This window comes from Colletotrichum lupini, chromosome 2 (assembly GCF_023278565.1).
Source record: "Colletotrichum lupini chromosome 2, complete sequence".
In the NCBI taxonomy this organism is placed as follows: domain Eukaryota; kingdom Fungi; phylum Ascomycota; class Sordariomycetes; order Glomerellales; family Glomerellaceae; genus Colletotrichum; species Colletotrichum lupini.
In genome coordinates, this window is record NC_064675.1 from 4,738,807 (window position 1) to 4,755,829 (window position 17,023).

Genomic DNA, 17,023 nt, shown 5'->3' on the forward strand with positions numbered 1-17,023 from the left:
CGACATGTTGAGCCAACTGCCAATTATTGTGTTTTGTCTAAAACCCAGAAATCATAGTGTACATAGAAAAGAGTACCAGACCAACGCCGTGCCCCATTTGACGATTGTTTTGGCGAGTTACGAGGTTGCAACCGAATTACAGGCCATTTGCCTGCTGACGCTGCCGTACTTGGCCTGCCACGCGTAAAAGTACATCAAAGCTGCAAAGGGCTGCCCGAGGATGGTAAACGAGACCCAGAAAATGCAGTTGCCGAGCATGCGACCCGTGGGAGACTGCATCTTTTCCAGGGGGGTGGTGAGGGCAATAAGGGGAAGTTGGAAGAACATGCCCGCAAAAGCAACACCTGTTTTTCTTTGTTAGCCGACTGACTGACTGTACGAGTTTTCCCCCCCGAGACGACTTACCAATAATGTTATGTGTCGGGATACCAACAAGAACCTCGTGCAGGACGGCAGACGCGAAGAAGACGGCCAGTTGCGCGGCCCTTGGGCTCCATCCTCGGCCAATCAGGGGTGAGTAGACATGACGCTTGAAGTACTGGTATACGGGCTTGTTCCACAATCGCCAGTATGCACCCAAGCTCTCGCTGTTCCACCAGTCCTCGTAGAAACACCGGTCACCGAACCGGGTAACTTCGGCGAGAGCGTTGAGAAACGATTGGAAGAGGGCAAAAAAGCCGGCGAGCCAGATGACCAGAGAAATCGTCGAGAGTTTCATCAGCCGCTCGAGAATCTTGGGGACGTCCAGAGAGGCAATCTTATCAAGAGAGTTGATGAGGACAGGCGCGGCGTACTGGGCGCTAGCGAACCAGATAAAGACACCCAGGCCAAATACTTCTGCCATGCGCTTCGCGACAAAGACCCATCTGATCTTGTCCGTCCTCGGATACGCGGGCTGGTAGACCAATGTCGGTGCCCACCAGAAGTATGCCAGGTTGTGCATCGAAATGTTCTGAGGATACGGGCACTGCTGGTAAATTTCGGGCATGGCGGCAAGTTCGCCCTTGACAGGATGCAAGTAGGCATGACGCAGGTCTCGGTTCGTAAAGGCGTACGACGCTGTCTTGAGCCAGACGATGATGGCGTGGAGCTCAGTCAGGGTGCCGATCAAGGGGTGGTGAATGTGGAAGTACACGACATAGGATGTAACGGTCAGAGCGAGAGTGATGTTAACGGCGTGGATCCAAGCGATAACCTTCCAGGTCGAGTCAAACCTCGCGCGCTGGTCCTCTGTTGGGCTGGCGGCTCCGTCTTTCGATTTCGCCCGCAGGCCCCTTGCTTGCTGGGCGGCAGCCAGTTCGATTAGGTACGCGGCGATAAGATGACAAGGGATCAGAAGATATAAGCCCAAGCCGAGAGCGAGATCTTGCTGGCGGAAATCGTGGCAGCGAACACAAATCAAGACTCCGTACTACAAGCGCCTGATTAGTGAGGTGTGTCTTCATATCAAGAACAATTCGTTGAAGCCTACTTTTTGAATGTTCTCCATCATCAGACGAAGATTACCGACAACTATGCTTGGTTAGCCAATGCCATTGAAGCAGCTCCGGCATCGGCTCGACGTACTTAGTACAATAATCATTAAGTTCCTGAAGCCAATGAAGCTCGGGGCCGTGTTAGAGTCATGGCTCAGGGTTGATGGGCGCGATTTGGAGTGGACGGCAGCGACGTGTCTGTATTTCTTTTGAATAGCCCTCCTCAGCTCGTCGGTCGTGCGGTTGGTGTCGGGTGTAGTAGTCGGCTTGACGGCGGCCTTGGGGTTGGAGGTGCCATTGGAGGTGCCATTGTGCTTGTTACGCAGAGAGGAGGAGGTAGTGGTGGTGCTTGAGCTCTCAAGGCTCGTCACCGTGGCCGTGTTCATGACGGGCAAGACGTCCCTGGAGCTATTGGGTCCTCAACAAGAATGTAAGAGAGAGAGGAGGAGGAGGAAAAAAGGAAAAGCGGCCGTAGTGGATGACGAGGGGGAAAGATGGGTGAAAGTATAAAGTGAGGAGACGTGTAGGTAGGCTGTCAGGGAAGAGCTATGTATATGCAATGCAGGGAGTGAAGTGGTGGCAAGCGCGATAAGATATCGGACTCGTTAGTATAGATCTCTAATGCAAGACACCGCGCGCGGCCGGGTCAGGCAAGATGAAGAGTACGGATTGACTTTGTAACCGGCGTTTCCAAAGGGAAAACGGACGGCGCCCGCGAATCGATTTGAGCTCCTTTCAGAACTGAGGAGAAGCTATTTTATCTGGATTGGATGGACCAGGTAGGGCGCATTGGCTTTTTGGCTGTGCCTGGTGAGGGGCAATGGCTGAGGTGCAGGAAAATGATTGAGTGGTGAGGTAGCTTTAAAGAAGGGGGTACGTCAAGGCACAGGGGGGGGAAAGGTAAGTGAGGTATGTAGTCGGAGGGAAAACCAGGTGGAGGAAGCTAGGCCGACGCCATCAGACCTTGTAGCGTGGGGATTCGTTCATCAACGTGGAGGAATGATGGAAGAGGAGGTGCGCTGACGACAAGAATGCAGACGGCGTGCAGGACGGGCCAGTTGAAGAGATGCGATGCAGAGAACTGATCAGAGACATGGAAATGCAGGAGAGATGAAGTAAACAAAACAGAATTTACGAAAAAGAGAGAGACGAGTGACGACGGGCCAAGGTACTAAGACTAAGGTAAGGTAAGGTAGATACGATGGCACGGCCCATTGGGGCGGGATTGGAAGGGGGGACCTTGAGAATGTCAGGGTCGTTGAGCTGTCTGACCCGGAACCTGGCTGGATCAACGGAGAGCGCCTCAAAGCCAGCGCTAATGCATGACCGCAGAGAAGGAGACAGCCCAGAGAGACAGAGAGCAAAAAGCCCGTTGTGTTTAAAATCACCCAACACATCCTGCATCCTGACGCCGCCAGCCTAGGCAAGTTGAGGCCTTGAGAGAGAGAGAAAAGTCGCATGCATCCAATGCACGCCAAGGGTCTCTACGGCTCCACGGATAGTGACGGCGATCCCCGGTGGCAGCTCTGAGTGGTCCAACATGGGCTTCACCTCGTGGGTCCAGGGAACTTGGGAGTCAGAGTCTAGAGAAAAACGAGGAGGGAGCCGTGGCTTTGCAACTGGAAAATCACATGTGAAAGTGCCTGACTGACTGGGCAGTGGGGAGAGGGGCCAGAAGAAATCGCACCTTGCCATAAATTATCACCTCACGAAGAATCGCGGGATATTTTTGGGCATTCGCGGCATGGGAATGGAAATTTGGGACATGGGCGCCCCGATATTGGCCCGGATAAGAAAACCGATAAAAACCGTGGGCCGTCGACCTTCCCGGGAAGCGAACGGGTACGTACCCAGGCTGCATTAGCTCATCGACCGAAATTGACGACGTTGGAAGGGACGTGCCTCTGTGCATCCTTCCTTCAGTCCACAGCAGAGCTCCCAGCTCCCAGCTCTCAGCTCCCTGGGTCATGTGACTGCGAGAAGAGTAGCTGGCCTGTGCACGCGTCGCGGTCGTTTTCACTGTCATTGGCGACGTACCAACCTCGTGGAACCGAACAATGCTGAAGCTCCCTCACCAACAAGCGCCATTTCACATTTCACTGAAATTTCGGGGTTTGTTTCATCAGCCATAAACTACATATGAGCTCAATATCAACAAAGAGAGATTGCGAAACCCTCATGAGAGTTTAAAGATGGCGTATGATCCTCGAGGGGATCACCATGGCAGGAGAGGAGGAGGAGGAGGCCCAGGCGGTGATGGAGAGGGTCAAGATGGCGGTTTCGTGAGAGCCAGGGGTCGACGTGAGTTTTTACCTAGATTCTCTAGCACGAGCTCATGCGTAGAATACCCAGAGCGGAAGCCCTCAGCCTACATGATGAGAGACAGGGGCGAACACCATCTGGACTTCTCATCTCAAACTCCTGCGCGCTTGAGACAAAGACTAGCTTCCACGAGCATATAACTGACGTCCCCAGGTCCTGTTACTGATTATGGCTCAACCGTCGCCAACTGGATGCGCCATCGCTCGCCACTTGACGGCGATGCATACACCGGAGAAGTCGAGAGGCCAAGTGCCAGCTTCATCGTTGATGTGAGTCCTCTACAAGGTCGCCTTCTCCTCATCTGCATCCCTGACACTAACATGCTCACAGTTCATACCACCCGCCGCGAGGAGGACAGATCCCGGTGACACAATCCCAGTGAAGCACCTACACTCATCACTGAACAAGATCAAGCACCCGGTCAACGTCGTCAGGTGGACGCCAGAAGGACGCCGCCTGTTGACCGCGTCGAGCAGCGGAGAGTTCACATTATGGAACGGTACCGGATTCAACTTTGAGACCATTATGCAGGCCCACGATTCCGCCATCAGAGCTCTCGCCTATTCTCACAACGACGACTGGCTCATCTCTGCCGACCACGACGGAAGCGTCAAGTACTGGCAGCCCAATTTCAACAACCTTCAGAGCATCGCCGCACATAACGACCCGGTCAGAGACCTCGCATTCAGCCCCAACGACTCCAAATTCGTCACTGCATGCGACGACTCGACGCTCAAAATTTTTGATTTTGCTGGAGGAGTGGAGGAGTCGACCCTCAAGGGCCACGGCTGGGACGCCAAGAGCTGCGACTGGCATCCGACAAAGGGCTTGTTAGTATCAGGCTCAAAAGACCATCTGGTCAAGCTGTGGGATCCCAGGACAGGCCGGTGCCTGACCACCCTCCACGGCCACAAAAACACAATCACAAAGACGCTGTTCGAAAAGGTCCAGGGCGACTGCCTGGCAACGTCAGCACGAGACCAGACGGCCCGCGTCTTCGACCTCCGAATGATGCGCGACATCTGCCTGCTCAAGGGCCACGAAAAGGACATTTCGACCATCGCCTGGCACCCAGTCCACTCCAACCTCCTCAGCACAGGCGGCCACGACGGCTCCCTGTACCACTACATCCTTGACGAGCCCAACACGCCCGCCGGTCACGCAAACTCCGTGGCCCCCTACGACAGCTCCGACCCGTCGACGACCCCGGCGCAGACGATATATCCCGCCCACAAGGTCCCCTTTGCCCACGACTTTGCCATCTGGTCTCTCGACTGGCACCCGCTAGGCCACATCCTCGCCTCGGGCTCGAACGACCGCATCACGCGCTTCTGGTCTCGCAAGCGGCCCGGCGACGCAGACGTCTTCCAGGACCGCTACCACGTCGGTGAGGCCGCCGCCGAGGCCAACGGCACATGGGACCGCCGCGGCGGGCGCCGCCAGCGTCAGGAGGAGGAGGAGATGGAGATGGAAGACGAGATGGACGGCCTCGTCGACCAGAAGATGCCCCTCAAGCAACCCATGGTCCCTGGGTTCCCAGGCCTCCCCGGTCTTCCTGGACTACCGGGCCTACCGGGCCTCTCGATGCCGCAGAACGGCGGCGCAGGCGGTCCCGTCCCGCCACCGCCGATGATCCCCGGCGTCGGCGGCGCAGGTGGCGCACCCCCTCCGCCCCTACCCTTCCCCCTGCCCGGGCTAAACGGTGCACCGCCGCCGCCGATGATCCCAGGTCTCCCCGGCGGCATCGACCCGAGCAACCCAGCCGACCTGGCCAAGATTGCCGAAATGATCCAAAAGGCCGGCGGCACCTTACCTCCCCCGCCACCAGGTGGCTTCGCGCCGCCGCCCGGCATGGTGCCGCCGCCGAATTTCGTGCCGCCGCCCGGGTTCCCGCCCATGCCCATGTCCATGCCGCCGCCTCCCGGCGCGAACAACAACAACCACAGAGACCGCGACGACGGTGGCCGTGGCGGCAGGCGGGCGCCGCTTCCTAGTCAGGAGGAGAGTCTGAAGCAGGAGCAGCGACGTGGGAACTATACGCGGTCCCGTTAGGAGAGCGAAAATGTAGTAGAATTGGGGCGGGCGTAGGGGGCGTGGAAACCGCAAACGGGTGGTGGGAAGGCAAAATACGACTCGGAAGTCGTCGATTTGGATTTCTCCGGCACTCGGCGGTCCTTTCAGTGTACGAATAGTGGCTTTGAGGAGGAAGTAACGGGTTGATGATACCCTGGCGCTGGAGGGGAACCAAAAAACACACAAGTCAAGTCACGGTACTCGAGGAACTCTGCACCTTTGGACAATGTGATGATATACGTATGCGAAGGCATGCTGTCGACAACTGTCGACTGACCAGGCTTGTCTAGTGTACATGTGCCCCACTGCTTGTGGCTTGGGATCCCTTCGCATGATGCTTGTGTCGTAGCTCTGTGTATGCAAGTATGCGATGCAGCCGACCTCTCCTCTGTTTCTGTCTCTCTCTCTCTCTATCCTCGGTCGCTTCCCCCTTCCAAGGTACAGTAATGGTACATATGTGAAAGCAAAGGACAACTATGGAGAGCCAACTCGGCCTCATGCTAAATCCCCGCCAAATTGAAGAAACCCCAACGGTCCATATCGGAAAGCAACCTCCCCACGCACTCCTCCGTGATCCTTCAGCAACCCCGCCGATCCATTCTATGAACGGCCCTTGCCGCCACCACCAATCTGCTTCTGCCTATCCGCGTACTCCTTGACGACAATTGCGCACGTCGCCTCGGTACAGAGCCTCTTGCGGCGCTGCGGCGCAAGCTTGCTCGCGAACTCGAGTCCCGCAGCGCGCTCCACGGCCTCGAGCGGCATCTCAAACTCTGATAGCGGCTTGCTGTTGGGGATGGGCGCGTTGGGCATCACGAAGGCGCCAATGGCGACGTTGCCGCCGGCCTTCCCGTCCTCGGCGAAGATGACCTTGTAAAAGTGCGTCGGCACGGCGACGTTGGGCGGGTTGCCGATGACCTCGTACTTGGTGTACCACTTGCCGTCGACGGGGTCGCGCTTGGGGAGGTACAAGGGTCCGGTGACGATGCGGACAGACGGGTACCGCGTCGTCAGGCGGCGGCAAAAGTCCTCGAAGTGGGCCCAGTAGTCGCGGTTGAAGCCGTCGCCGACCTGCGGGCACATGTTTGTGAGGTAAAAGGTGTCGTCCATGGCCTTTTGGGACCACTTGCAGTCGGCGGCGGGGACCTGGTGGCCGCGGTCGTAGCCGCTGCGGAAGTAATCCTTGAGCTTGGCCTGGAACTTTTCGGGGACGGAGGCGTCTTCGAGGAAGACGCTGTGCTTGCGGTCGCCGTCGCGCTGGGCGAGGGAGGCGGGTGTGATGTGCTCGACGACGTAGTGCGGGTTGCGGGTGCGGCGGTCGAAGGAGGAGACGAGCCCTTGCCGGGTCGCGAGGTCGGCTACGGGACCCGGGAAGCCGTATTCGAAGATGCCTGCTGGGTCGACGGGGCTGCCTGACGCTACGGGAACGGGACCCGGGCCGCCGGAGGGTGAGGGAGGGAGCGGGACGGCGTTGGGGTTGGTGAAGACTTGGGTGCCGGGGACGGGGACGGTGGGAGCTGTCGAGAAGGAGGAGGTTGTCGTCGGTGCCGTTGTCGTCGCGGTGGGAGGTTGCTTTTGGGAGCGCATGGAGTAGATCGAGGCCGTGAGCGCGGCGCCGCCTCCGGCGCCTAGCGCCATGAGGGCGATGGAAGTGGTTTTCGACATGGCGACGGTTCGGTTCGTGGGGAGACGGTATCGGCCTTTTTTTAATTTGTCTCTTGCAGCTGACACGATATGATGGTGGGAGAGGGAGTTGGAAAAGTTGCCTGATTTCAAGGATCCGCTGTTGCTGACACTACTCTGGCCACGGGGCAAGGAGAAGAGGGCATGTGACGATGTTGCTGGTGTTGGTGTGGTGGGTGTCTCACCTCATGGGACGGGTATCTGGAGCTCGGAGCTGGAAAATTTTGGGCAACGGTCGGCAGCGCACAGCCCGGGGCGGCGATTTCCAGGGACCTACTCGGAAAAGGAACAGCTCAGTGCGGCAGCCGGCAGGAGATGCAGCCACGCAGCTTCCTTGTCCCGAGCATTTGCCGGCGTGAGGCAGGTGGACCGTGGATGTGGGGTGGGAAGGAAACCAGAGCAGGGGCCCATGGGAAAAGTTGAGGTCGACGACTTCGGTGTGACATACTCACCGGTATCGGTATCTCGGTGAGGGCGGGGCCTTGCGGATGACCAAATCCCAGTCTCCGATTCGCGGCGCAATTCTGCCCTGCGCGCGCGACGTAAACTCTCTTTTTTGAAGAGGGATCCTGGCCTACTGGCATCAAGCATTCAAATAAGACATAACATTAGCATGCCGCTTCAACCACAATTGCAATACAGATCTTTCACGTGTTGCGCAGTCTTCTCTGTTAGCAGGGCGCTTCGGGCGGCTTCAGTGAGTTGGCGGCTAGCGCACATCACGGGGCTCGAGGAATAAGGTACTTCGTAAGGTCAGGTATGGTACGTGGATACCTCGTCCCGCCATCCGGGTTCTCAAAGCCAAGACTTGATCCATTCACGGACGTGAGCTGTCAACATGCCTTGACTCGATCTGGGACATGGGCGAGGGATCCCCAACAAAGGGGCGAACAATAGCACCATTCTGCGTTGTTTCGTGACTTTGCCCGGCTCAGCAGGATCGAAACAACCTACGTTCTCAGTGTACCTAGTGTTGGCTGGTTCATCGCTTCAACTCTCGTTAGAAAAAGAGCCGCATGTTTCCTGCATCAGAAAGGAAGAAAAGGTGGGTTGCTTTCGGGGAGGGTCAGACGGCAAGCTGCAGGGCGGCAATCGACTAAAAGAAGGATGAATAAACCTAGTAGCACCAGCCTGTAGGTACGAGACCAAAACAGAAGAAAGCATGCAAGGAAGAATGGAAGGGAAACGGACTCTGTCGGGACATGAGACTCCCTCATAATACTAATCAGTAAGGTGACGAGTCTGACTGGGAAAGGCCATCAAGGTTCTCAAAATCCGGTGCAAGAAAAGCCCATGAAAAAGGCAGGCCCATAAGGCCCCCCCCCCCCTTCCCCAGCCATGGACCATCACTGGGAAACAACGCACCGGCCCCGCCAACAGAGCCAGAGCCAGAGCCAGATTCAGCGCCCCCGAATCCACGTCCCACGCAGGTGGAAAGCTTAAGGCGCAGAAGTCTCTCCCAGTCTCCCCACCAGTCTGCGCGCAAAGACGCATTTGATCTGCTAGCGGCCATCGACATCACCACCTTACCTTATTCTCTCTGCAACATTACCGTACACTCCTTCGTTCCCTAGACCTACGCCTTCACTTCTCCTCCTTGCTCCTCTTCTCTCCTCTCCTCACCAACCCGTGGCGAATACCTTCAAGGCCTCACCTTAGCACCCTGATATCCTTTCATACACCAGCTATCCTACCTGCGTCTTCCACGACCAACCTACGTACCGTACACCACTTGCGATTCAACCGGGTCCTTGCGCACATACAACCTTACCCTACGTCAGAGGCCTGCCGCTCTGCTGCGGACGCAGCCACCTAAACCATATACCGTATTCAAATTCCTGGGATTGCGACGATACTCGAGAACCATATAGGTCGAATCGCATACGAGAAGAATATCAAATCACGCATCCCATTCTGCATGCGCCGAGCACACAGACATCCTACAGCCATCGATTGGAGGTGTTGAGCTGAGCTGCCCATCATGGAGTCGACGGAACTTGACAACGACACCAGGGGGTGGATCATGTGCATCGTGAGCGGAATAGGTGGGTGATCAAACACGCACTGCGTCCTGCCTTGGCCTCCTACGACGAACATTGGCTAACCTTTTGCTTGCTTGGCAGCTTGTGTCGTGGGCGCATCTATCATCTGTGTCGACCTCGTTATACGATACCTCCCCGGGAAACGCAACTTTAGGATACAAGACAGCAATGCCTTCCTGGCATGCTCTCTAAGTCTGAGTTTCGGTGTCATGGTGGGTTGAACCCCAGAAGCTCACGCAATCGGATTCTGGCGAACGCATACTGACTTTATTCTTGCAAAACAGCTTTACTCAGCGTTAAACAACATGCTCCCATCCGCAAAACAATACCTTAAGGAGGATGGCTTCCAAGACCAGATCGCTGGGTTCCTTATCATGGCCTGCTTCATTGGAGGCTTTGTTGGCATTCAGGTCATTTCACGCCTACTGCATCAGTACATGCCATCTCACGTTGTCGATTGCGACCACACGCATGACCATAACGAGACCGATACCCGATCGCGCAGCCAGAGCAGAAAGACTTCTTTGTATACCTCTAGTCGCCGCTCTTCTCGACGGCCGCTTGTTGATAGAATAGCAAAGAATGGCCACGCTACCGAGTCTACACCACTTCTGAATGGAGAGGTTGCACACGAGAACGGCGCACCACCCATGGCGAAGCGCCATGCCTCGAGTAGGGGCAATCTGAGTCTCAGCACCAATCACGCTACCCCCACGACCCGACCCTCGCGAAGCCGTGGCCCCACCGTGGATAGACGACCGTCCATGGCCCAAGTCCAACAACGGGTCATGTCCTTCGTCAAAGACACGAAGACGAATTGCGACGAAGAGGGGCCATGCTTTGGATACACGGATCCTTGTGGTCAGGAGTGCTTCAAGCACCTGAACGGCCGCTCGACATCCACATCAAAGCCTCCGGCTATCCTGCGCACCAATACAGGGCACTTTTACGCTCCTAGCCATACGGATTTGGAAGACTTGGAAGAGGGTGGTTCCTCGTGTAACTCTCCAATCAGTGGGACAATGCGAACTAGCCGCGCAGCTTCGAGGGAACCTTTGCCGGTGCCGGAGCACGATGAGACGCATCACCACCACGACCACAGTCACAGTCATGGCCACGATCAATCGCATCACGATCATGACGCTCACGGTGACGGCGAACACGCGGACGAAGATGTCGAGGCGCAACATCATCATCACGTACCTACCAATGCCTTCCTCTCTCTAGGCTTGCAGACTTCAATCGCCATTGCGCTTCACAAGTTCCCAGAGGGTTTCATTACTTACGCAACGAACCACGCAAATCCGGCACTGGGTTTCAATGTCTTCATGGCGCTGTTCGTCCACAACATCACTGAAGGATTTGCCATGGCACTGCCGTTGTACATGGCGCTTGGGAGTCGCATGAGGGCTATGTTCTGGGCCGCGATCCTCGGTGGCCTTAGCCAGCCTTTGGGTGCGGGCATTGCTGTGTTGTGGTTCAAACTTGCGAAGCATACTCACCTCACGCCGAATGCTGTCTCTTACGCTTGCATGTTTGCCATTACGGCTGGGATCATGGTGAGCGTCGGCCTTCAGCTCTTTGTTGAGGCGCTAAGTTTGAACCACAATCGGAATCTCTGCATCTTTTTTGGTTTCATGGGAATGGCCTTGCTGGGCATCACAGGTGCCATCGCTTCTACGCATTGAAAAGGCGGCGTGGCATTGGTAGGATCATCAAATTAAGAAATCAAACCTCTCTCAATCGGCGGCGTTAAGGACTGTTTGTTTATATTGGCGGGTACACATTTCAACAAGGATGGGCATGGACAAGGGTGGCAGGGCACACATGCATTTATACCATGGAATAGTCTACGGCTGTGCGGGTGCCAACTTTATAGACTGGATAGGTGGCTCAACATTGAGACTTCTCGTGAGCATTGGGCCTCTGGCCCTAACAGGTTGGATTGGGACTTGCTGCAACGCATCGACGACCGCTCGGAATTATAGATAATGGCCATCGAAGAATGACGTTTCAAACCAGATTGACCTAAGTCTTACTTCCAAGAATGATATGAGATTGTGAAATCCGAGTAATAACTTTGAAAGCAAGCGTTCGCTAATCTCTGATGGTAATATGTGTGATATAGATCAAGGTAAAGTTCATGTGCTTTCGTTAGCTATATGGAAGCCTTTGTACGAGACAACATTGCAGACGTGATTCACTGCGAGACAACGTGAAAGCAAGAGAATTTCAAGTATCGCTGAACATTAGCCCTCCGACAAGGCCAAGGGTCAGGAGTGAGAAGCAGAGGTAGAGACTGTTCCCCACGAGATTGGCACTGGTCAATCTACGCAGTAGATACCGACGAGAATTGAGTTCGAAGCGCGGGCCATCGTGGCTCACGCTCGGCTTGGGCTATGCCTTCGGCACTGCTTAGATCCAACGGTCTCTTTGCACCGCATTCCTCGGGATAAAAGAGACAGGAGCACGTGGACGGCCTGCTATACTAGATAGGCGATAGGCAGTGTGCGGATACAACATGCCATGGGCCAAACAAGTTGAGATACGCCGGTTTTCTTGAAACAAGAGAGGGTTCGAGAATAAGTGGCCGTGGGTCCCTAGCCACGCGCTCCCCTTGTCTTCTGACCCACGAGGAGCACGTCGAGGGTCATCCGAGTAAACACTGGTCGTACTGTAATCGTGAAGAGAAGAAGCACCACGAAATTTCCACTGTGAATTCGCAGCCAAAAAAGCGTAGAAACGGATGGCTTCTCTGAACTTTCACTGTGCCCCCCCCCCCCCCCACTTTCATCCCGCCAAAGATCACAGAGCCAAGGGGTCTAGAGCTTGGGCCGTCCCTCAACTGCCATCCAATCACAGCTCAAGCCACAACGCGCAATGTAAACAAACGAAGCGGCCCCTCTCCAAAATATCCCCGTCGCGCTCTACGTACCGCAACCGCAGCCCGGAACCCCAATCCACTCCTCTCTCGCCTGACATCATCAACCCTTCCTCTTCCAAACCAGGGACTCGCTGGCTCGACTTCTTCCGTCTCTTTGCTCTCCTCTCGATCGTCACCGACGTTCACGCATACGAGCTTGACAATTCTCACTCGCAAACAGTCAACATGTCGTCGCCGCCTCGCCGTCGTTCGGCCCGGTTGGCCAGCACCAACACGCCCAAGGTAAGCAAACAGGCTACGCTCTTTGACCGCTTCTGTAAACAAACGGCGCGGCGCCTAACTCACACAATTTTTTTTTCTTTATCCATAGCCGAAGGCCAAATCCACTCTGGCCTCTGTTGCCGAACGCGATGATACTCCTCCTGCTCAAGAGGTCGCTGAGAGTCTGAATGCGCTCGCCGTCCCGAACCACGACCCCGCGACGCCCTCTTCCCACTCAAACATTAAGGCCCCGTTGTCGGAAATGCACCCGAGCAAGGTTCACCCCACCGCAGCACCTCCCTCCGCTACCTGGCTCGGCTTCAGAGATATGGACCCCTCAGACAAGAAGGCCGATCCTCAGGCGACGCCTTCCAAGACGCCATTCAAGGCCACGGGCGTCCCCGAGTCGCCCTTCACCTTCCGCGTCGCCCAGCCTACCGGCGATAATGGCTTGAGCAGCGATGCCCAGCAGATGATGAACGAGCTGCGCGAGGAGGCAGCCAGAATCAAGGCCGAACTGCTGGCCAAGCGCGAACTGGAGAGAGAGGACGAAGAGATCAACGGCCGCAGGATTGCCAAGGCCAGGGGCAAGTCTGGCCGCTACAGTGCTGTCCACATGGCTGAGTTCAAGAAGATGGACTCTATCGAAGGTCATCCTTCAGCCTTCCGAGCCCAGCCTGGCCGGGTCACTCCTCTCAAGAGCCTGAAGCGGACTCAGTCCAAGGCGAACCTGGACGATACGCCTACGCAACCCAAGTCTAGTTTGAAGCGATCGCCCTCCAAGGCTAACCTGGATGACACGCCGACGCAGCCCAAATCTGTTCTGAAGCGATCTCAATCCAAGCCGAACGTCGACGATACGCCCACTCACCCGAAGTCGATCTTGAAGAAACCGTCCAAGATCAACCTGGGCATCCCCGATACGCCCTCGCAGCAGAAGTCTAGCCTCAAGCGCTCTCCGTCCAAGGCCAACCTGGACGATGCGGACTCCAGCAGTTCCACAAAGTCGACTCTTGGACCTCGACCCAAGTCTCGTATCTTTGCCAACATTGAACCGCCCTCATCAGTCAAGCGTGTGCGACAGCGTTTCGAGGACGATGCCACCACTGCCCGGCCAGTTTCTCGCGACGGCAGCTCTCTCCCGCGTCCTAAGTCTAGCGGAACAGATGCGCCTACTGGCCTTCGATCTCAGCCCAGTCTGGCCTCCCTCACGAGCCCCACTGCATCTTCCCTGGCTCGCGCTGCTGGTTCCAAGATGCCCTTGCCTGGCACTCTCACCAAGTCAGCCAGCAAGCCTGACCTGGGATCGCTCGTCAAGTCACCGTCAAAACCCGAGCTTGGAATCCTCAGAAAATCGCCCTCGAAGCCTGATCTGGGTGGCCTCACAAAGTCTGCCACTACCAACAACCTTGGTGCGCTGGAGAAGACGGCCGAGCTGAAACGCCGAATTGTGAGCCCCGGTCGCTTCGAAAGAGTCAAGTCGATTCTTCGTGGCGGAAAGGGAGCCTTGAACCAGACGAAGAGTGCTCTTCCCAAGCCCGCTTCTAGCATCTCCCAGACTCCTGCACCGCAGGCTGCAGAGAAGACGGTTCCCGCCGTTCCGTTCACGACTCCGCGAAGAAAGTTGTTTAAGAGAGTTGACTTCACCCCGGACACTAACCGAGCCGCCGATGTACCGAATACAGTTGCACACCGAGCCTTTGCGAGCATAAGCCCTATCCGTAAGAATGGAGAGGTTGAGTACCCCAGCCTCGACGCCATGCTCGGCAACGGCAATGTCACCCAGCGAAAGAAGGGCGAGAATCTCTATCCCGACCTGAATGTTGGAAGCCCGTCTGACAAGGCGACCGAGAACGCCAGTGAGAGCATCAAGCCTCTGCCTCCGACTGTACCTGGCACATTCACTTTCCGCAGCGACCACACCATCCGATTCGGTAGCGCCTCTCCGACTGGTTTCGGCTCGACTGCTGGACAGGCCAGTGTCCGTCATGTGCGGGCCTCGCTTGACATGCCGGGCAGCTTCCCCACTGGCCCCGAGTTCACCTCCAACAAGGAGAACAGGTCTCCCATGCAGTTCCTGGCCGGAAAGCCCCATGGAATGACCAACAAGAAGCGGGCTCGAGCTCGTGAAGAGGAAGGAGACCTTGAGGTGGATTCTGGTGACAGGGCCGGCAAGAGGCGCAAGGCCGAGCATGTGCCCGAGGGCGATGCTCTCCTGGCCCCCAGACTGATGGGTGCTACCCCGGGCACTATCGGCAAGAAGCTTCAGAGCCCTCGCGTTGCTCAGTCGCCGAGTCCCACGAAGAAGCGTGGCGGTATGAGTCTGAGTCGACTCAACATGCTGGCAAAGCCAAAGGCTCGCAACTAAGGATACGAACAGGAAACGCCCGACAACTTGGTTGATCAAAAGGCACACAGCCACTTACACCAGTCTTGTTGGATTTGTATAATATGACGAAGAATGCGGATGTTTGGCGGACTGGACACGCTGCTGTCGATTGTATCGCATCTTCAGTAGTGCTGGTCCAGAGGAGAGAATTACGACTGGCGTAAACAAGGATGGCTTACGGAATGGAATAGGCTGGACCAATGGCGGTTGCATGGAGGGGGGGCATATGGACTGGTCTTGGCGTTTGTGTTTTGCTTTATTTTTGTACAATACCTACCGGGCGTTGGGATGAGATTGTCTTTTTTTTTTTTTTACTTTAGTTCTTGACCGGAGGTTCTTTACCTTGGCCGAGCTTCAGGTCTATGAAAAGTTGCACATCCATTACGTACAGAAGCATGTTTCCAGTCGTCTGCTCATAGGGAACCCAGCTTCGTTCTGGCATGGTGAGAAGGTCGATGAGCCGATGACATTTCCCTCAGCGTACCTATCTACCTAGCATGGCTCCGTCGCGAACCTGTGTGAGAAATATGGGATGAGCAGGTGGCTTGTAAACTGAATCCGAACTCGAGCAAGAGATAGGACACGAGTCAAGCGTGCATTTCTTCGATCGTCAAGAATATCGGAAACGAGGCCAACGAACGAGCAATACCACGAGTCCGGAGAACTACTCCGGGCTCGAGTACAGGTGTATTCTAGTCGCCCAAGCGTACGAGCGATCCCGTTCGCCGTCATTGCGGGTGTAGTTCTCTCAACTCCCACCCAGGGGATAACCTGGTTCTCCTAACTGCCCGGGCAAGCCGGCCCGTCCAGAGGTTTTGCATGACGTTCGTGCCATCATGGACCCAAACACACGGAGGTGCCACCTTGCGGCCCGTCACCCGAGCGATCTCTTCCGGTTCGTCCGCCTTGGAGGGGGCGATCGCGACGAACCACGGACCAGATGCGGACGTGTCGGGTGCAGGAGTGGAGTCAGTCTCCAGAGGGCGGCTTCATGCTTCATGCTTCTATGCTCCCTCGAGCTCGAGTCTTTCGCAGCCTTTTGGCGGCGGTCAGGTATGGCAGACCCGAAGTCTGCACCCGTCTCTATGCCGGACCAAATCATACGCAGGCGAGTTGGCTAATTCGTTCAGTTGGGCAGTCCGTTGCGCGAGTTAGCATGTTGTGCCATGATCCATAGAGCTGTTGGCGTGAATGCTGGGACTGCCTTTGAAAGCTCAACCAGGCGCTCGCGATTAGCGGGTGCAAAACCGAGTGGACCAGCGCATACTCAGAACCGTCTTGGCATCTTGTTCCCCAAGAGCCCGCCATCCAGAGAAAACCTCGAGGCTCTCGTCTCTTGTCGCCTTGCTGACGATGGCGCGGCTCGATCTTCAAACCCTCAAGCCTCCAATATAGTCATCCGAACCCGAAACCACAAAACGGTGTGAATCTTGGACTGGTCTTTTGAGTCCTTGTGTGGCGGGCGCCTTCCTCGCTTTCCCTTACGTGGTGTCGTTCGAGAAAGCGTGGAACAGACTCTCAATCGGCTCTCGGGCCCTCTGCGAGTCCATCCCAACTGTCGTCCCTGTGACAAGACAGCATGAACCTCTCGCATGCAGGTTTGCGCTCGGTGGCAGCGAATCTGGCATATGCTTGTGGTAGCTTCTCGCTCCCAATGGCTGAAGAAGTAGAGTCCAACTTTTGGTATGCAAGCAAATTGATCGCATGCTTCTAGCGAGTCGTCCGGGGGTTAGATTTGCTGACAGCTGGGGAAGATGAAGAAGAACAATTGCGATTGGCCGTCCACAAGCTTTGGTCAGTAGTCGTGTATTTCTCGCCAGCTGTAGAGCGAAGAGCACCCGGTAGGGAGCAAGCTCGCCGTCCGTCAAAGCCTGCTGCTCATGTAGTAAACTTT

The 17,023-nt window shown here is 56.0% G+C and overlaps 4 protein-coding genes across 4 annotated transcripts; 2 read left to right on the forward strand and 2 right to left on the reverse strand.

The window, feature by feature from the left end:
- Window positions 1-117: 117 nt before the first annotated feature.
- CLUP02_03746 (MBOAT family protein) lies at window positions 118-1,861 on the reverse strand (the record flags this gene model as incomplete). Its single annotated transcript, XM_049282763.1, has 4 exons — window positions 118-344; window positions 406-1,411; window positions 1,472-1,512; window positions 1,567-1,861. 4 exons carry the CDS (start codon window positions 1,859-1,861, stop codon window positions 118-120), a joined length of 1,569 nt encoding a protein of 522 aa, XP_049139906.1.
- Window positions 1,862-3,667: 1,806 nt separating this feature from the next.
- Window positions 3,668-6,390, forward strand: CLUP02_03747 (WD domain-containing protein; the record flags this gene model as incomplete). Its single annotated transcript, XM_049282764.1, has 6 exons — window positions 3,668-3,776; window positions 3,951-4,066; window positions 4,128-5,823; window positions 6,063-6,098; window positions 6,151-6,161; window positions 6,220-6,390. The coding sequence occupies 6 exons, from the start codon at window positions 3,668-3,670 to the stop codon at window positions 6,388-6,390; spliced, it is 2,139 nt and encodes a 712-aa protein (XP_049139907.1).
- An 80-nt stretch (window positions 6,391-6,470) lies between these two features.
- On the reverse strand, window positions 6,471-7,535 carry CLUP02_03748 (DNA/RNA non-specific endonuclease; the record flags this gene model as incomplete). The annotated part of the gene is made up of 1 exon (XM_049282765.1): window positions 6,471-7,535. The coding sequence occupies one exon, from the start codon at window positions 7,533-7,535 to the stop codon at window positions 6,471-6,473; it is 1,065 nt and encodes a 354-aa protein (XP_049139908.1).
- A 1,356-nt stretch (window positions 7,536-8,891) lies between these two features.
- CLUP02_03749 (uncharacterized protein) lies at window positions 8,892-15,108 on the forward strand (the record flags this gene model as incomplete). The annotated part of the gene is made up of 14 exons (XM_049282766.1): window positions 8,892-8,972; window positions 9,029-9,106; window positions 9,213-9,512; window positions 9,541-9,598; window positions 9,677-9,807; window positions 9,880-11,154; window positions 11,261-11,301; window positions 11,392-11,534; window positions 11,806-11,887; window positions 11,961-12,022; window positions 12,092-12,309; window positions 12,458-12,477; window positions 12,542-12,761; window positions 12,850-15,108. The coding sequence occupies 14 exons, from the start codon at window positions 8,892-8,894 to the stop codon at window positions 15,106-15,108; spliced, it is 4,968 nt and encodes a 1,655-aa protein (XP_049139909.1).
- Window positions 15,109-17,023: the final 1,915 nt, after the last annotated feature.